Consider the following 20,953-nt stretch of genomic DNA (forward strand, 5'->3'; position numbering starts at 1 on the left):
TAAACCAGCTAATGGTTTTGGTTGATTCTGTAGGACAATAAACCAGCTAATGGTTTTGGTTGACACTATTTGACATTAAACCAGCTTATGGTTTTGGTTGACACTGTAGGACAATAAACCAGCTTATAGTTTTGGTTGACACTGTAGGACAATAAACCAGCTAATGGTTTTGGTTGACACTATTTGACAATAAACCAGCTAATGGTTTTGGTTGACACTGTAGGACAATAAACCAGCTAATGGTTTTGGTTGACACTATTTGACAATAAACCAGCTAATGGTTTTGGTTGACACTGTAGGACAATAAAACAGCTAATGGTTTTGGTTGACACTGTTTGACATTAAACCAGCTAATGGTTTTGGTTGACACTGTAGGACAATAAGCATACTTATAGGTTGAGTTGAGTTGAGGTCCTTCATCTCAGAGATTGTTGTACATCTGACCCTAGGGTCAAACCCCTTTAGTGATAAGTGGATTGTCTACTTTTAGATGGACAGAATAAAAGTAACAGTTTTTACACATAATCAAATAAACCTACAGAAATATATCAGTTTGTTAGCGTTTGGCTGTAATATTTAACTAATACAATAGTAGATGTCCAAAACAAAAAAAGATACTCAAAACCTACAGAAATATATCAGTTTGTTAGCGTTTGGCTGTAATATTTAACTAATACAATAGTAGATGTCCAAAACAAAAAAAGATACTCAAAATACAATTATTATTTTGTTTTAATTCAATTTAATACATGTAAGCAAATCCAAGTTGACTAGCCATTGTGCAGTTCAAAATATTTACATGAAAAAATGTTGAACTGCATAAGAAACATGCACAGATCAAATTACTTAAATGCATAGTGTGTAAAAGTGCTGTAAAAATAAATCATAAACAACGTTTAATGAATGTTACAACCTTCTTAAACACACCACAACCGGGAAAGGACTTTTTTTGGTGCATAAGAAACTTCACAACCCTATAAAATACTAAACATAACATACTTATCAAAATATAATTTAAAAATTTAAATGAGAAAGTACATGTTTTATTAAATTTTAAAAGTTATTAACAGACCATGGGCAAAGATAAACTGTATAGCACCAATAAATGCACATGTAGTCCTTGGAATAGTATTAAATACATGTACTTCACCTCAGAGATGAAACTCTGAAAATTCTGAAAAACTGGAACAATAGCATGTATATAAAACTTTACAAGATAATTAGAACCCAGATTATTTTTCTAACAAGAAAGAGATTTTTTAAAACATTATATCATTTGAAATTTAGTAGCTGATTTTTAAATCATTTCCCATATTTCACACCCTTAAAAAAACAAGTACAAAATATCAGTTATAATAAATCAGAAACAATATGCACCAATCTAATATCAGAACCATCAATAAACAATCTGATATGGGGTAAAACGGACGGCTGTAGATATTCTATAGGCAATAACTGCATCAGAGATCTGACACCATTTATTAATATCAGATCAAGCACTCAAATCCAAATCACAAAAAGATTAATGAATCTCAGCAGTTTTGTACCCTTCTATCTAAAAGCAGAAAACTTATTTCAAAAACACAAAAATAAATATCAGGTCTAACGTCTAACCAGGTCATTTCCTTCCGAGCCTCAAATCAGATCGGGCTCCAACACCACACCATAGTCTTACCAAAGAGTTGTCTCGATTTAAAATACACTGTAACTTTTGAAAAATAGCAATAAATAAATGACATTTTTGCTGTAGGTTTGTATTTTAAAAATCAAAAGAAATGGATAACATATGTCTACCCATTGCATGGTGGAGACAAGAGGCCAATTGGCCTTAACGGTCACCTGAGTAGCATATAACCCATAACAAACTTGTCAAGGAGTCTCGTATAAGCATTTAATTAGTTTTCATTCTGGAGTAGAAAAAATATTAATCTGTAATAACGACCACCTCCCTGCCTGAAATCTTTCAAAACGAACTATGAAACCTATAATTTTGGTGAAAAACTTAAAGATCTGGTCTACAAAATCATGAATTCAGTTTTCCTTTCAGGTGTGTGGGGGTAAAGAAGATAACTTTTAAACATTATATGCATTAACACCTATACATCCATTTTGGCCCTGCCCTAGAGTCAAAACCCATACTACAGGGGACATGAAATTTAAAATCTTTTTGTAGAGGACTTCCTGGTAAACATAATTATGAAGACAGTTTTTCATACAGATGTGTGAGAATAGAGAAGAAGATTTTTAAACATTATATGCATTAACACTATTTTGCCCCAAGTCCTGAACCCCTGACCCAGGGGCCATGAATTTCACAATTTTGGTAGAGGAGTTAGTGGACATCATAACCATGTATTCAGTTTTTTGCCCACATGTGTGGGAGTAAAGAAAAAGATTTTTTAAGATTTAATACATTTTTACTATATGGCCATACTGGCCCCACCCTAGAGTCCGAACCCCTGACACAGGGGCCATGAATTTCACAATTTTGGTTGAAAGTTTCATGGACATCATAATCATGCATTTAGTTTTTAACAAATATACATGGGAGTATAGAAAAAGATTTTGTAAGATTTAATATTACATTCTTACTATATGGCCATATTGGCCCCACCCTAGAGCCTGAACCCCTGACCCAGGGGTCATGAATTTCACAATTTTGGTAGAGGGTCTCATAGATATCATAATCATGCATTTAGTTTTTAACAAGTATATATGGGAGTAGAGAAGATTTTCTAAGATTTAATACATTTTAACAATATGGCCATATTGGCCCCACCCTAGAGCCTGAACCCCTGACCCAGGGGTCATGAATTTCACAATTTTGGTAGAGGGCTTCTTGGACATCATAATCATGCATTTAGTTTTTAACAAATATATATGGGAGTAGAGAAAAAGATTTTGTAAGATTTAATATTACATTCTTACTATATGGCCATATTGGCCCCACCCTAGAGCCTGAACCCCTGACCCAGGGGTCATGAATTTCACAATTTTGGTAGAAGGCTTCATGGACATCATAACTATGCAACCAGTTTTTTCCTCACATGTGTGGGAGTAGAGAAGAAGATTTTTGAAAATTTGGCTTTTTTTTGCATAATATTTGGCCCCACATGTGGCCCCCCGGGGGTGGTAGAGCCATGGATTTCATAACTTGATTCCTCTTACCATAGAGATGCCTCACAACAAAAATGGTAACAATCAGCCTTGTAGTTTTTAAGAAGAAGTTAAAAATGTAAATTGTTAACGCGCGACGACGGACGAAAACAGATAGCAATAGGTCACCTGAGTTTACTCAGGTGACCTAAAAAATAAATACCAGTAAAGTGTTCAAAAATGATATGAACATTTAGATCAACTGTTGATACATTCAAAAACTTCTTATACAATTTACAATGTACAATAATTGTGTATTACATGATTTACATCTTCTGTGATAAACACATATCATTTAATATATCAACAAATCAGCTTTTATATAACAAAATAAATTGTTCCTTAGTATACAACAGGTACACAATGTGCAAGAGATTCAATCAAAACAAAGCATATCAAACTCTAACCCAGAATTTGAATCTTGTGTTTACTAATACACCATAGGTGTAACATGTTAATCTGTCTCTGTCTGTGCATACATATCTATACACATCTACTAGGGTTTCTGTGGTGTATTGTGACATCAATGGAAGAACAAAACGTATCTATGTTTCGTTTTGTACAGTAATGTGTGGGAATGAATCAATCTGCTGTAGTCAAGGAAACGGTCATCATTTAACAATATCACAAGAATCTTGTTAGCTGGACTACAGGAATAAAATGGTGGGATCACTTGGCTAAGCATTGCAGCATTTTATAGACTTTTTCCTTTTTTCTTCATATAAGTCATTTTTCTCCATTTCTGAAAGAATGAAGAAAAGGGTAGAAAAAGAAATAAGTGATAATCAGTATATAGTCTTGCTCATGGATCACTTCAGTGACTCGCCAGACTCACATTGTCATATTATCTTTAATATATATATATTGAAGTGTAATTTTAAAAGCAATAAAGAGGGCCCTGAACCTTTTTTTAATTCTAAAATGCCTAATCCTGATCAACAAAATTAAAAAAATTGCACCATGGGTAATGGTTACCGAACAGATTATTTCCAGACATACTTTCAAATATTTGTTTCTGTAAATCATTTCCAGTAACACATACATTTACTGATTCAATCCCTTCTAGTAATTCATACTAATCAAATTGTTTCCAATCATACTTACTGATTGATGAAGTCATTTCCAGTAATAATTACAATTTAAATCATTTTCAAAAATACTTACTTTTAAGTTGTTTTCAGTAATACTTACAGATTAAATCCTTTCCAATAGTGCTTATCAATTAAATCATTTCAGATAATACTTACTGATTAAATATTACCAATAATACTTACTGATTAAATATTACCAATAATACTTACTGATTAAATATTACCAATAATACTTACTGATTAAATATTACCAATAATACTTACTGATTAAATATTACCAATAATAATTACTGATTAAAACATTTCCAATGATAATTACTGATTAAATCATATCCATCAATACTTAATTACTGATTAAAATGCATACCAACAACACTTACTAATTAAGTCATTTCCAATATGTTTTGTCTGTGTTGGACTGGACTCTAGCTCTCTGAGCACTGCTGCCTCAAATGTCAAACATACAACTCGAAAAAAATAGTCATTCACATTCTCTCCTGTAAACAAACAAGAGGACACAATTAATTCAAGCATAAAGTGATGATATGATGCGGTTTATATTACTACAGTAAGGTTGAGGAAACAATACATCCATGCCATTATAGGAGCCGACTGAAGCAAAGCCAAAGTTTATCTAATTCTTTAGATCTAACGGTCACCATTAGTAATACAGTTCTAAAAATTGTTTTCAGTAAACTGTATGGCACATTTGTCACGATTGGGGTCAATACTAAGAGTGGCTGGAACGGAATTTCTTTGAGATGTTGTTATATATACTGAGGGTGGCTTCAAAGGACCTAGTTGGGGATATCAGTGCTGACTGTGGCTTGAGTTAACCAACTTTGAGAGATCAGTATTGAGGGTGTCTGGAGTTGACCTACTTTGAAAGATCAGTACTAAGGGTGGCTGAGTTGACCAACTTTGAAAGATCTGCACTGAGGGTGGCTGGTGTTGACCTACTTTGAGAGATCAGTACCGAGGGTGGCTTGAGTTGACCTATTTTGAGAGATCAGTACCGAGGGTGGCTGGAGTTGACCTACTTTGAGAGATCAGTACTGAGGGTGGCTGGAGTTGACTTACCTGATTTAGAGGACACTGCCCAGTACTCAGCTCCCAGGGTCCTTGCCACTTCAGCTGCCCTCCTTTCTACATTCTCATAAGCAGCTGGGGACTAAAGAAAGTAGAAAATTGGCAAAATAAAAAAATCAATAAATAGGTAAGTTACAAGTTTACTATGTTTTTTATTGTATGTAAATAAAGTTAAAGTATATATTTTCAATTGAAACTATATATCCAAATAGAAAAGCATCACATAAAATGATACATAATTACAAAATTACTTCACAGGGGCCAAGCCCATTTTAACATTAATTTCAATGTATAATTACATTGAAATTAATGTTAAAACGGGCTTGGCCCCTGTGGATTACTTGGTAGAAATCTTCCCATAGCTGAGATAGAAAAAAATCAGAAAATAATGGAAGATATGTGTTGTTTGTCCATAAGCTAGCAATCTTTTTCCATTACATGTACAAAATATGGCCAGGACAGGAATTATACGATTTTGTCAACTGAACTGAACTTGCCCAGATTACCTTTGGATGAGATCATGCTATGCAAGCCAAAAGCAAACTTTTTGTAAAATAGGAATTTCCAATGCTTCTCCATTAGAAAGTTATTAAGTAGATAAAATACTCTTACCAAGGTTGTTTGCAATATAGTTATAAAGAAATAATTTCCAATAATAATACAAAGACACATTCCAGTAATTACAGTATACCCTGTTTACATGACTCTATGATATACACCTGCAATTAAATCCAGAAATTTTCAGGTAGGGAACAGACAAACTTTGTATGCTGGGGTTAAATTACTTGATATTTACAACCATCAACTTCTGTTAATTGAACAAAGCAACCAGTATACCGACCAGTTTATCCTTTTTGGTTCCGACCAGAAATTTAACAGGTTCGTCTGCATTCTCGCAGGCATCGGCCATCCAGCGTGAGGCATTTGATAAAGACCGCTCATCACTCAAGTCAAAAACTACCATCACAACTGAAAGAAGAATGCACTCAGGTGTGTAAACAAATTGTCCTAAGTGCAGCAACTTTGATCAAACAATGAATCAAACACTGGTTTTGTAATCAATGAGTCATTTCACATTGTTATGGACCCTAATAAAGGCTGGTTACATGTTTGTTAATGTGATATATCTATTTATTGGTTTCAATGTTCTACATGTAATGTATCTTTCCATTTGGTACTGGTACATGGAGAAATATAATGTTTTTATGTGACCTATCTAACCACTGGTTACATTTTGAGAGCTGACATGTACTACATGTAAAGTATCTAATAATTGATTACATGTAGAGAGCTGTCATAGACTATATATATGAACTACATGTATCAAACCACTGGTTACATTTAGAGAGCTGAAATGTATGACATGTAAAGTATCTAATAATTGATTACATGTAGAGAGCTGTCATAGACTATATATAAACTACATGTATCAAACTACTTGTTGCATTTAGAGAGCTGACATGTACTACCTGTAGATTATCTAACAATTGGATACATGTATAGAGAGCTGTTATGCACTATATGTAAAGTATCTTTCAATTGATTACATTTCAAGAACTGCCATGTTCATTGTATTTACATGTAACTTTCTTCCATTGGATACATACAAAGAGGTGTTCTGTATTTATATGAAAAGTATCTCACATCTGGTTATCTGTAGAGAAGTATATAACCATTGGTTACATTTAGAGAGCATGCATTTTTATATGTAAGGTATCTTACAATTGGTAATCTGTAGAGAAGTATCTAACCATTGGTTACATTTATAGAGCATGCATTTTTATATGTAAGGTATCTTACAATTGATAATCTGTAGAGAAGTATCTAATCATTGGTTACATTCAGAAAGAATGCATGTTTAAATGTAATGTATCTTATAATTGGTAATGTGTACAGAAGTATCTTATCATTGGTTAAATTTAGTGATCATGCATGTTTAGATGTACATGTAAGATATCTTACAATTGGTTATCAGTAAAGAAGTACCTTACCATTGGGTAAATTAAGAGAGCATTCATGTTTAGATGTACATGTAAGATATCTTACAATTGGTGATATGTAAAGAAGTATCTAACCATTTGTAACATGAAGAGATCATGCATGTATTTACATGTAAAGTATCTTACCATTGGTAACATTTAGAGGGCATGCATGTTTAGATGTACATGTAAGATATCTTACAATTTGTGATATGTAAAGGAGTATCTTACCATTGGTAGCATTTTGAGAGCATGCATGTGTTTACATGCAAAGTATTTTACCATTGGTTACATTTAGAAAGTTTGCATGTTTAGATGTACATATAAGGTATTTTACAATTGGTTATATGTTTTAAAAAAGTATCTTACCATTGGTAACATTTAGAGAGCATGCATGTATTTACATGCAAAGTATCTTACCATTGGTTCCTCTGTAGTAGGAAGCAGCAATACATTTAAACCTTTCCTGCCCTGCTGTGTCCCAGCTGAAATCAAAATGAAAAAAATCTTTGTAATGCCAAGGCGAACATAAAAAGAAGCATATTACAAACTTCTTACTTGACAGTTAAGAAACTTTATCATCACTGAAAATTTCTTCATGCTTTTTACTGAATCCCTGTAATGTGTAAGCCATTATACTTTTAGAATGACTGTGGATAGAATCCCTTTACTTACATTTGCAGAATCTCTTAACACTTACATTTGGAAAATCACTTTTAACTTACATTTGAACATTCACTTTACACTTACATTTGTAGACTGGCTTTACTTTTACATTTGGAGAGATGCCTTACACTTACATTTGTCACTTTACACTTTCATTTGAACATTCACTTTACACTTACATTTGGAGAATCACTTTACAACTACATTTGGAGAATCACTTTACACTTACATTTGGAGAATTGCTTTACACTTACATTTGGAGAGTGAACGGTACAGACAGCACAGAGAACTTCTCCACTTCAAAGTCCACGCCTATGGTTGCCTTGTAGTCCCGATCAAAGACATCATGGCAAAATCTGTTCAATCCAACCATAAACTTGATTTGTCAATCAGTCAGTATCAAAACTCAACTGGCTAATTTTCTTACAGTTTGTACTTATGGTACTGAAACTAACTTTATAATTATGGACATCTTTGAATAGAGATGATGCTTGATTATGTTCCTACTATCCTTCTTTTAGAGCTTGTTGGGTTAATTAGTTATTGAATAAGCTTGTTTTATTGATTAAATCGTCACCTGTTAACTAAGATGGTGTTAATGATTTAAATTATCACCTGTTAATTAAGCTTGTTTTAATGATTTAAATCATCACCTGTTAACTAAGCTTGTTTTCCCAACAGAGACATCTCCAACCAAGACAGCTTTACAAATTTTCAACCTGAAAGTAACATATGGTTTACTATATTAGTTGGTTTTGTTAAATAGATTTACAAAAGAATGTCACAAAAACGTAATATTGTGTGACAATGATAAAAAAATAAAGTCTTCTTTAACTTTTCAAATACATAAAGAAGGAGCAGTAGAAACAAAAAATAAATTTGCTGCAGGCAGAATCTGAACTTGCTGCAACTATTTGCCAAAGGTCTCATTTTTTACCTCATCTATCCTTTTAGCACCAACTTCCCTATTTTTTTTATAATAGCAAATCCTCAACATTTTTTGAGATACACAACACTAGTGCTATTTTCTATGTGTTACAGAGACAAATGTTGCCTCTATTGTGATCTAAACCTAGGCATGCACATCCAGCACTCTAACAATCAAGCTAAAGGGTTAACCCACTAGCCAGAGCTACATGTAGTGGGAATGGCATATACTTGACTCTCCCACATTGTCCCACTTAAAGGAAAGAGTCGTCCTCGACTCATCAAGAGTACGAAAACCTATGGAGCAATCTGTCTCACACATCAGAGAATGCTCATGTTCTAACTGTACTGATTTGCTGAATTGTGTCTGTATGCTTACTGTTTATATCTTATTTCCTAAACAATTTTTTTACATTGATTAAATCCAACAAATGAAAAATTAGATTTGTATTTCCCAGTACTTCTCAGTTTAAAGAAATCAGCAGTATTTCCCGGAATGGGAAGTACTAGTATTTCCCACTGGTAATTCCCATCACCAGTATTTCCTGGAAAATCCTGTAGACCCAACGTGGGTGCCAAATCTAACAGAGAAAAAAATATTGCCTTTGCTGGGGTGTGAACCCAGGTCCTCTGGCACGCACATCTAGAACTTTACTGATCAAGCCAAAGGGTTATAACCCACAAGCCAGATCTAGTATAAATGCCATATACCTATCATTACCACATACACACTATTTTTGTTGTACCTACCCCACACGCCCTGTTCGATTTTCTCCACAAGCCTGTCTCACTTTTGGGTGAAAATTCATTTTCTGATATGGTGTCGCATCTGGATGAAATGCCTAAAGTAGAAACATTTGATCTCGTATAACAGCAATCAATACAAATCAAATCATTCTATTAAAATCACAAAACAAGAACAGATCTATCTCATAAACAGTTCAGTGATTCTTTACTGCTCTTAGTTAACACACCGCTGTCAAACATAAAACAATTGGTTTGATAGCAGGGTTCGACACTAACCTTAGTCCGTTAGTCACAGACTAATAGATTTTCATACAGACTAACAAAATTTCTGTGTAGTCAGTCCGGTCGGACTAATAAAAAGTTTGGCTTAAAAAATGTGTAAATTAACAATGTGTGATTGTCAACATTTTAATGGAAACCCCTAAGTATATTTTTATTATCTAGCATATGATACATTGCAGTGATTATAGAGTTACCGAGCGTAAACAAGAGATGTATGCAGGATGTTATGGGTGACTTGATTATTTCTTTGCCGTAAGGGGATGTCCGAGAAAATAGGTGACAAGCGCACGTGTTCACAACAACAGCTTCGATAGGGATGCTTATGTGTTTTAAAAAAATTAAAGTGAAAGGAATCTCCTGTGAGTTGTTTAATTTAAATGAATTGTTTTACTTTAAATAATTTCTGATAAATTGCTTAATATTTTAAACAGATTTTTAAAGAACTTAGATAAGGAGAAGAACAAGGTAGCTCATAGCCTGGATCTAATTTGCATAGATCTATTTATAACATCTGTAATGGCGGCATACACCAAGTGCACGGAGATAGTGAATATGCAGCTCATTGCTATGTACTGCACAGCACAATACAACTAAACAAGTGCAACACCTGTAAGAAAAAACATTATAGTGTATATTATGCACCCCTTTCTTACAAATGCTATCTAAAAACTCCGTACTATATATAAGGCAAATACGGTAATGCATTTTAATTTATTTTTGACGGGCACATAAAATTGCCTGAGGACTAGTTAAAATAAACAGGCACTAGTCCGGCTGGACTGATGCATAAAAAAGTTAGTGTCGAACCCTGTGATAGGCAAGCGTAAAAATCAGCTATAGAATGTAAAGCCTGCATTTGTAGAATCCACAATAAATTTTTAAAAAACCAATAAAAAATCCAGGAATGATTGGAATGCTTCATAAATTGAAAAGTTTGAATTGACCACTCACCTGTGGAAATTTTGTAATCATCCTGTCTTTGGCCACATTGTTTGTAAGAATTGTTCTTCCCGCTGACATCTTTCAGTGATAGCTGAATGTCTGGAAATAAAATTCAAGATACATATGAAAGAATCACAGAAGGAGAAGGCTTTGTCAACCTAGATATGTGGATCCTTAATATTGCAATATTCACAGTATTTAATGTTTTGCTCGACTCCTATAAAGGGTACATGGAAAGGAAGGCATTTAAAATAGCAAAAGATATTCAAATGTAAACATTAATTCAAAATTTATTTTAAACAGGTTAAAAACAACCTTAATAAAACATTAGAGCTAACTGATGCTTTAAAGCTAACTCTAGAGATTGTACTTAATGTAAAGAAATTACTAAAAGAAATTTTGTTCTAACAGAATAGATAAAAACCACTCACATGAAGTATATCACAAATAACTAAAAATATCTCAATCTTTTCTCATGGCTTAAAATTTATGACGCCTTGAATTATGTATAACCCTCCTCTGGCAATCCGTTTATTGTCTCATCATCAAATCGTGTTCAACATGTTCCACTCAACTATTTCACCGGAAGTTGCATCTAGGAACGCCTTCTTTTAATCAACTCAGTCGTTGATTCTGTAAAATCTCTTCTACAGAAAAATCATGTCGATTTTTATATGTTCTGAAAGAAAATACATTAATAAATTTTAACATTCGAATTAGCCAACATGGGCTTTTGTTTAAATAAAAATGTGACGAAATTCCAACGTACGAGGTACTAGGAAAAATAGTCAAGTCACTTGAAAGCTTAACAGAATGAGTGTCCATAATCGCCACTAAAAATAACACAGACGGAAAGTCAACACGTGCTGCGCACGAATCGTTCTTTTCAGAATTAACATGGCTCCCAAGAAGAAGGGATCAGAAAGTATGGTCATAAAAATCTTCAAAAATGAATATATTTGAATTCCAACATATGCCATTTGATACAAATACATTTGATCCTAACATATGTAATATTTTTAATGGGAAGAACACTTCTGAAAGCGGCCAGAATAAAGGATATTGAGTTAACTGAATTTTAACGAAGAATGTAAATTAAACATCAGTATTTTTTATACCATGTACATATGAAGGAAAATTTAGATTACAACTTTTAAATGAAACATTCTTTGATTCAGTGGTGTTAAGTTGTAAAGGATGTAAAAAATGAATAGTCTTTATCGAGTTTCACAATTTTTTTTATGATTACAATGAAGCCGGTGTTAATGGGGTTTTAAAAGCTTTCATTGACATATATATAATATGAAAACGGTGTGACCGTTGGTTCGAGCGCAGAATTAAGACAGTGCAGTTTGTGTATTGTAGAACAATTTATTCGAAATGCACAATATAGGATCCACCTGGTTGCCAACTCAAATTATTAGTCAAAATTAAACTAAACGATGTGTGCTCAGTGTACAGTATGTCATTTTTCATACGTAAAACGTCCAAGTTTTGTATTTGTGAATATTCAAATAAAGTTGCATGATTCCAATATTTTTTCTTTCATCGTTTATTAATTTGTATGTTGACTACCGTTAATAAAATTTAATACTTTATTCAGTATCTAAAAGATCCTTCCTTCAGGGGTGTGCAATTACCATCGCCCGACGCCCGGGGCTACCGATTTTAGAGGTTGGGCTAGCAAAAACATTAACTGTGGTAGCCCGTCGGGCTAGTAAATCATAACCAGAGTTGGCAAAATATGCCGGTAAATTTGCAGTGTCCTAGGAGGAAAAGTGTATTGTCATTGTTATCACAGAGGCATAATATCTGCTCCTTTTAAGTCATGATAGCCTAAAAATTTCTTAAGCATTTTTTTCTCGTGCTACATTCTTCTGAGAAAAAACATTCTGCTGTAAGTTTCACACTTTGAAGTTTTACCGACAGTGTTGACCTGACCAGTGGCTAGACGAGATAGTCACGCCTCACTGCACATAGCTTCCGTAGTTACCTGTGCAGCTGTTTCAAGTGACATCGCTGTAAAATGATTCCTTTTTCTGTAATATGTATTCATTGGCTTTTTTAGATATAATTTTTTTACAGAGAGAGAGAGAGATGCATTACAGAGATTTTATAAATTTCTGCACTAACTATTCTCATGAACACATTTTAAAGTGACCTGCTTGGTGAATTAAAAAAAAATTCATATTTTGCACATTATTATTTGTGCATTTTCCATTATTTTTAATTAAAATTTACCATTACGTAATTAATTGCATAGTTGTATTTTGTAAATGGAAATTAAACTGGATAAAATGCTAAAATAGATAGTTGCAGTGATTTTATAGAGTCTGTTCACATTCACAATGTATTGTTTGGGTTTTATTATATAAACGGTACCCAAACCAATTTTTTAACTAAAATGTGAGAGAACAATGAAGTTGAATATTTTTGAACTAGTCTACCACAGAAAACATGCAAGTAATAAATATTTCGTATATTAATAATTAAATAATAGTATCATACAGGTTTTTTTTTTATAAAATGAAATGTCGACATGTCCGAAATAGTCTGGCTAGTAACTTTGAATCTTGGGCTAGTAACTTTGGTACTCCCACTAGCCCCTGGGCTAGTGGCCAAATTTTGTAATTGCACACCCCTGTTCCTTGATGTAAATGTTTTGATTTTCCAGCTGATGATTTTATAATACATATGTAGAACTAGTCCTGTTTCTTGATTTGAGCACTATTTAAACTTATCTGGTTTTCACTTTAATTTCTCTTAATTTGAATTATCTTCAATTAAAACTTTGGAAAGTTTTTAATCGAGTTAAGGGGCAATAAACATCGATATGTGCCAGTCAATCAATGATCGAAGTTACCGTTTGAAAACAAAATAGCAGCCAATATGGCAATGCCCAGTGCTGGAAGAAAATATTTTAGCCCATAGTACCCCATATTCAACTCTCTTTTTTCACTGATATATGTGTTACCATTAATCATCGCTTCACAAGGCAGACTTTCCCCGCCCCTTGCTGCAATCGGTATAATGTGCGCTATGAGCAAGGCTTTTTTTGTGTAATATTATGTGCACTTATAAAGAAAACTACATAAAGCATGTTGACATCATTATCTATGTGTTGTAGAAGCCCCAGCAGCCAAGACTGCCGCCAAGAAGGAGGGTGGAGCAAAGAAAGACTCCAAGGCAAAGCCCCCAAAGGCAGCAGAGAAGGCAGTGAAGGCCAAGAAAGCAGTGCTCCGTGGAGTCCACAGCAAGAGGAACAAGAAATTCAGGCCCTCAGTTCACTTCAGGAGACCCAAGACCCTGTCCCTCCCCAGGGCTCCAAAATACCCCAAGAAGAGCGTCTCCAGAGTGTGCAAGTAAGTAGAAGAGATGGAGTTAGCAGATACTAAATCTGTGTGTTATTGTAGGACGCAAATTGTAAACTTTTGATGTGAGGGTATACCGATTCTTAAATAATTCAAGTTTACATATCACTGGAAACATTTCATCATATGAAAATGTTGAAACTTGTGATGTGAAAAATGAATGTGATTGGTTGACTTGTAAGTTACAACATGTTAAAATTTTGACATTGATATTACCAGTATTTGAAAATTCATCAGCATGCCACAAAGTCTTTTGATTTAGCCAGTATGGCATGAAGGAAGGATATGGAACTCGCACGATAAAACAAAAATGGGAATTGAGCTTGCAACCTTATTTATGCATTAAACAATAGTATAAAGTTTTTTTTGTAATTAAATCTTTGTGTCTATATAGTGATTCATTTTGACGTACATCCTTCTTAAAATGATTTCATTATATGTGCATCCCAAAGGATGCGATAAACTGAGAAAAGCTCATGTATACACTTTTTTTGTTAAGAAATTCTAGAACATCGATTGATCCTTTTTTAATTCACAAAATAGATGCTTGAAATGTTTCAAATAAAAAAAAACCACTACAAAAGCCCCAATCTCATTGGTCAGCACTTGGTGATTAACCAATGAGATTCATTAAAACATGACATCAGGGCGGGGAAATTGATGTCGATCACGATGCCACGGAATAAAACAAGTAAAATTATTCTCGAACCATGATAGATTAAGCAGGGGTTTATGAAAAAGTAGATAAGTGGCATTTAATCTGACATTAATTACAACAAATGGTTCATGCTGAAAGGAATGCTGATCCAAAATGTGAATTAAATGATAGAGGAGAAAACTGGGAAGAGTACCAGTGACAGTACCAGTGACGGCACATAGCCTGCCTATTAGTATGGTCATTCAAATTTTTAGTCAACATAAATGTATCGTGTTTGATATTCATGTTCTTTATGGAATAAAATATGAACTCATTGTTATTGGCTTGAACTCAGAGTTATGATTAAGAGGGGTCCTCTGGACCCCTTGAGATCATTTTCAAATTGAATCTCGGCCTATAAAAGAGTGCACTTTTATCTTCATTATGTTGTTCAGTAATTAAGAATTTTCAATAAGCAGTCAGGAATTCATCGCTAGATGATCATGCCTGCAGGCTTGTCTGCAATCTTCCAATGGACACTGTGTATGCTCACTGATTAAGAATATATGAAAGGCAGTTTTACTTATTTAGAAGCTCTTTTTAATTCTGAGCCGAAGCTAGTTCTTGATAATTAAATTTTTATAGAAAATACCAACTGTGTTATGGGTCATTGATCACTATAATCCGATATATATAGGCTAGTGTAATTTCACCAGATTTTTGGTCTTTCTTGGTCTATGTCACATTAGATCTGATCTGCACTGTTAAAATTTAAAAAAATTCAAACAGTGCCTTTCTTATTAGATCTATGTCAATAAATTTGAACTTATTCTAGTGTTGGTATCTCATGGTCAGTCATGGACCAGATCAATTAAGTCTGGTTTATTTTTGAATGAGGTTGATATTCTAATGTTTGCATCTTTCAGATTAGATCGATTTAGCATTGTGAAGTTCCCCCTAACTACAGAGTCTGCCATGAAGAAGATTGAAGACAACAACACTCTGGTGTTCATCGTGGATAAAAGGGCGAACAAACCACAGGTCAAACAGGCCGTCAAGAAGCTGTACGACATTGATGTCGCCAAGGTCAACACACTGGTCAGGTGAGTACAACAATGATGTCACTAAGGTCGACACACCGGCCAGGTGAGGAATCTGTCCTCTATTTATCATCACTGTGAACAAGTCTGTTTATCATCACTGTGAACGAGTCTATTTATCATCAGTGTGAACAAGTCTATATCATCAGTGTGAACGAGTCTATTTATCATCAGTGTGAACGAGTCTATTTATCATCAGTGTGAACGAGTCTATTTATCATCACTGTGAACGAGTCTATTTATCATCACTGTGAACAAGTCTGTTTATCATCACTGTGAACGAGTCTATTTATCATCAGTGTGAACAAGTCTATATCATCAGTGTGAACGAGTCTATTTATAGTAAGTGTGAACAAGACTATTTATAGTAAGTGTGAATAAGACTATTTGTAGTAAGTGTGAACAGGTTTGAAGTCTTTCAGTTAAAGGGGCATGGTCATGATTTTGATCAAAAATTATTTTCCGCTTTTAATGTTTACAATGCTTCAGTAGGGCATTTCTAATAGGCAACCAAAATTTGAGAGTCATTCGGTGAGTTATTAGCTAGTTACAGAGCTTACAATTCTTTGCTATGTAAACAAAGCTTTTGTTTACAAAATACATTTTGAATGTTGAAGTGAATATGTTAGTCGTTAGGGACTGTTTGTTTAATATTCTTAAAATGAATAAGAATATAGACAAATCAACTGGAAAAATATTTTTTACCGGTATATTGAACCTATGTAAACAAAAACAGGGCATGAGCATTGTTTTCATTACAAAGAATTGTGAGCCCTGGATCTTGCTTATAACTCTGGGACTGACTCTAAAATTTCAATATATTATTAGATATGCATTCCTAAAGCATTATGAATAATAAAAACAGAAAATAATATTTGACCGAAATCGTGACCATGCCCCTTTAAGGGAGTGAATCTTGCCTTATGTAGATAACTTAGTCGGAGTTAGTCCTATGCATTTACCTTGCTTCTTAATAGTAAATAAAACACCTACGCTAACAAAAGTTGTGGAGGATTCCAAGGTAAATTGTTTTTGACCTGTCCATCAGTCATTCCCTCAGTCTTGTTCTCTTATTATCACAACTTCTTTTAATAATTTAATTTCACATGATTTCTGATCTGACACGTTATTTCAGGCCTGATGGAGAGAAGAAGGCATATGTTAGACTGGCCCCAGATTACGATGCATTAGATGTGGCCAACAAGGTATGACTGCATGTGAAAAGTGTTCTTTAAATGAGATATTTGTCAATCTTTGAGGCTTAAATAATCAATTACATGGTTCCCGGGCCTGCCAGTATCTGATCTAAGGTAACAATGTACATTACACATTTTTATCCTCAGATAAATGGAATAACATTTCTTTCATGTTCTCCCTTATACCTGAAAAATAAAAAAATAAATCCAGAATTTCTAACTGCATTTAAGATGCAGCCTTCAGTAAAACAATTGACATTGATAATGCTGGAAAACATACAAACAAAACATTTAATAGAACAGACTAGAATAACAAATATCAAATGACCCTTGGTATTATGTTAGGAGATAGCAATGGGTTTCATACCTATGTAGATTAGGAAAGAACAATTGTTTTACTTTAAATTAGGAACATATTAGAGAAAGTACTTGTTCCATATTGTATTTAAAGCTGCTTGGTCCGATTTTATTGTTTTTACAGTATCAAAATTTTTTCCATACAAATCATTTATCTTGGAAAGTTATGGACTTTCTCCTATTTACACCAGCAGAATCAGTCTCCATTCAAAGTTAGAAATATTCAAAGTAAATAAAAATAATTTCTCTTTGGGCAAACGAAAAAACAAACCAAAATGCATCACGGGAATGTTTAGAAAATGAAACCGCTTGGTTTCGTCCCCCGAATGATTGGGGTTATTCAACCCGCATGCTATGCATCGGTTGTAAAGAAAGCAGACTTCAGAAATATTAGCGAACAAAACGTATACATGTTTATTTATAATTTTTCTGATCATTTCGACCTTTATTTAAAGCGATGTCAAATTCGTAATACAACCATACCTGTCTCGTCGTCAGGGGTGAAATTTAACATGAGGCGAAATAACGCGGTACCTTTTAATGTCGTTTGTTTTGTTAGCAAATTTTGTACATATTTTTCTTCATTGAAATTTGGCATAATTGACGGGTAAAACTACTGCAATGTCTATTATTGTACATATACTAAGCATAGCCATTGGTTAAAAGCGTGCATAAAATTTGATATAAAATCGGACCAAGCAGCTTTAACAACATTACTAGATTTATTTAAACACAACTCAAATGTTTCATCCAGACTTGGGTGTTTTATGAAAAGCCTATTAAAACATTTTTGAATCTTAATGACTAAGAAGTTTGAAGATGAACTCAGTTTAAAGGAACATACATATGGATATAAAAGATGTACATATTTAGGGATTTAGGGATTTAAATTTGAAAGTTGTGAGTTTTTAGAACAAAGTAAAGACCCTGTGTCTTTTGTAATTAATTAAAAAGAACAATATATATTTTTTGTATTAACGTACATGTATAAAGAACCAAGATGTATTTGGCCATATTTATACCTCAGATTTATAATGTGATTTTGATTTTCTTTCCAGATTGGTATCATCTAAACAGAAAATCATTTTATGTATATATGGGGAAATAAAAAAAAAGAATGAAAATTGTTTTTGTTATAAAATGATATACATATCTTACCTGTATGAAGAATTGGGTGAGCGAATAACAGTACATCAACTTTTGAAGATGTGCTGGTACCGCTACTCTACTGGTCAGGAGTAAGTGGTTCAAGGGCTGACCTATCAACATTAAAACTTGCTGTTGATTCACTGAAATTAGTCTACTGGCATCTGGTCGTCATGGCTTGGTAAATGCAAGTATCAGGTTTAAGCATAGTTAATGCAAGTGCCAGAGTTTAGCTTGGTTAATGCAATTATAAGGTTTTTAGCTTAGTTAAAGCAAGTATTAGATTTTAGCTTGGTTAATGCAAGTATTGGGTTCTATTTTGGTTAATGCAAGTACATACATGTAAAAGGCTTTAGCTTAGTTAATGCAAATATCAGGTTATAGCTTAATTAATGCAAGTGCATGTATAAGGTTTTAGCTTGGTTAATGCAAGTGTCGGGTTCCATCTCTGTTAATGCAAGTACATACCTGTATACGGTTTTGGCTTAGCGAATGCAAGTATCAGTGTTTAGCTAGGTTTTTGCAAGCATAAGGTTTAAGCTTAGTTAATGCCTGTATACGGCTTTGGCTTAGTTTATAGTATCAGGTTTTAGCTAGCTTTGTTTATGCAAGTATAAGGTTTTAGCTTTTTTTTATATTATTTTTAATAATATTTTTTATTATTATTATAATATAATAATAATTATTATTTTTTATAATAAAATATACAGGTTTTGCACTTGTCAACCTAATTTAGGAAAATATTATGTAAAAAGTTTAATACCAAAATATTCCCGGCAACATTTTTACTTTCGATGTCATAACCTTTGTTGGCTCTGGATATCTTCTAATCACCCTCACCAGCCCCGTGTATATAATGAAATGGTGGCTTGTTTACAGCTAAAAATAACCAAGACGCAATCCTCACGTGACAAAATACACTTTAGGGTTAGGGTGTTGAGGAAAATGTTTGAGGCAAATAAGTTGTTAATCAGTCACTGAAGTAAAATACCTCAGGAATTTTTTAATATTAACAAAATCTATTCCTACAATTATTTAATAATTCCCAAACTCCCTTGGAGCTACAGTTCTGCCGCAAGGTTAATGCAAATATCGGGTTTTAAACGTAGCTTAAATGGTTAAGGCAAGTATCGGGTTTTAGCTGGGTTAATGCAAATATCAGACTTTTGCTTAGTCAATGCAAGTATCAGGATTTACATGTAGGTTGGTAAATGCAACTTTTATTTTTTAGCTTGTTTAATGCTGTATCAGGTTTTAGCTTTGTTAATGCAAGAATCGGGCTTTAATTGGTTCATGCAAGTATCAGGTTTTAGCTTGGCAAATGCAAGTAGGAGGGTCCATTATATCTCACTCCTCACGGCTTGATTCCATTGCGCAGATCTATGTTCATTATATTGAAAATGTGACATGTTCTATAGGTCCTGTGTGACTTGTACAAAACTAAATTTTGAGAGAATGATAGACTTTAGCATCAAATCGTGCAACTATATATTGCAAATGTCCGAATTTTCGAAGCCAAATATTGCGAGAATTTTACATCTGAAGCCATATATGTAAAATTTGACATCATTGCCCCCATGTTTTATTATGTCAAAATGATATTCCAGAATACATATCTAGGCAAACTGGATTAATCTTAAAAAATTCTTGATATTCGAAATGTTTTTATTTCAAATCAAATTGTAACTATTATAGAAATTGTCTATGTTAAGTGCAAAAAGGTCACACACAAAATTTATGCAGCTTAGTACAATTTTTTTTCCCGTAATCCCTCTATTCAGTGTGAACATTTAAAACAATATTTCAAGAGAGTTTGCTTAATCGAAAATACTGACAACAAATCCTAATCGGGCTGAAATCGCATTTTAGGTGCAAAAAGGTCAAATTGAATTGGCCATATACATAACTCAGAGGGATGAACACTGACCTCCATTTATCTTTGTATTTTTCAAGTATATTTGTCTGCAGATTTCAATTATATACTTATCAAGAAATTCTTAATACAAGAACATCGAGGAGTGGGATACATTTATTTCTAATAATAATTTAAAATCTAATCCTGCAAAAATGAGGGCACGGCACACGGTCAAAATTTGTGTTATGACAAAAATAAGCCATATATAATGTTGAAAGTAATATCTCTATAAATTGGGCATAATTAAGGAATAAGGAATCATTCTTTGAGTACTATGAAGAAATTATTTCGGTCGGGGCGTGGTCAAATCCAATAAAGCCCGAAGTTTCACGTTTAAGCTTGGTAAATGCAA

General features: G+C 33.5%; 2 protein-coding genes across 2 annotated transcripts; one reads left to right on the plus strand and one right to left on the minus strand.

Moving 5' to 3' along the window:
• Window positions 1-714: 714 nt before the first annotated feature.
• LOC105340450 (ras-related protein Rab-34) lies at window positions 715-11,566 on the minus strand. The gene is made up of 10 exons (XM_011446488.4): window positions 11,311-11,566; window positions 10,889-10,978; window positions 9,659-9,750; window positions 8,635-8,700; window positions 8,236-8,337; window positions 7,736-7,800; window positions 6,178-6,305; window positions 5,328-5,418; window positions 4,628-4,744; window positions 715-3,898 (listed from the first exon to the last, which is right to left on the minus strand). The coding sequence occupies exons 2-10, from the start codon at window positions 10,955-10,957 to the stop codon at window positions 3,834-3,836; spliced, it is 795 nt and encodes a 264-aa protein (XP_011444790.1). The 5' UTR covers window positions 10,958-10,978; window positions 11,311-11,566; the 3' UTR covers window positions 715-3,833.
• Window positions 11,567-11,659: 93 nt separating this feature from the next.
• On the plus strand, window positions 11,660-18,664 carry LOC105346731 (large ribosomal subunit protein uL23). Its single transcript, XM_034482849.2, has 5 exons — window positions 11,660-11,804; window positions 14,007-14,241; window positions 15,814-15,990; window positions 17,123-17,192; window positions 18,599-18,664. Exons 1-5 carry the CDS (start codon window positions 11,777-11,779, stop codon window positions 18,611-18,613), a joined length of 525 nt encoding a protein of 174 aa, XP_034338740.1. The 5' UTR covers window positions 11,660-11,776; the 3' UTR covers window positions 18,614-18,664.
• Window positions 18,665-20,953: the final 2,289 nt, after the last annotated feature.

Source organism: Magallana gigas, chromosome 3 (assembly GCF_963853765.1).
Source record: "Magallana gigas chromosome 3, xbMagGiga1.1, whole genome shotgun sequence".
Taxonomy (NCBI): Eukaryota; Metazoa; Mollusca; class Bivalvia; order Ostreida; family Ostreidae; genus Magallana; species Magallana gigas.

What these genes read in the sequence shown, in the direction of transcription:
- LOC105340450 (XM_011446488.4), bottom strand. Translation starts at nt 10,957, where the DNA reads ATGTCAGCGGGAAGAACAATTCTTACAAACAATGTGGCCAAAGACAGG. An exon ending in AAAACAAGCTTAGTTAACAG is followed by an intron (nt 8,338 to 8,634) that starts GTGATGATTTAA and finishes TGGATTGAACAG; the next exon opens with ATTTTGCCATGATGTCTTTG. An exon ending in CTACTACAGAGGAACCAATG is followed by an intron (nt 6,306 to 7,735) that starts GTAAGATACTTT and finishes TTCTTCTTTCAG; the next exon opens with TTGTGATGGTAGTTTTTGAC.
- LOC105346731 (XM_034482849.2), top strand. Translation starts at nt 11,777, where the DNA reads ATGGCTCCCAAGAAGAAGGGATCAGAAA. An exon ending in CAAGAAGAAGGGATCAGAAA is followed by an intron (nt 11,805 to 14,006) that starts GTATGGTCATAA and finishes TATGTGTTGTAG; the next exon opens with AAGCCCCAGCAGCCAAGACT. An exon ending in AGCGTCTCCAGAGTGTGCAA is followed by an intron (nt 14,242 to 15,813) that starts GTAAGTAGAAGA and finishes TGCATCTTTCAG; the next exon opens with ATTAGATCGATTTAGCATTG.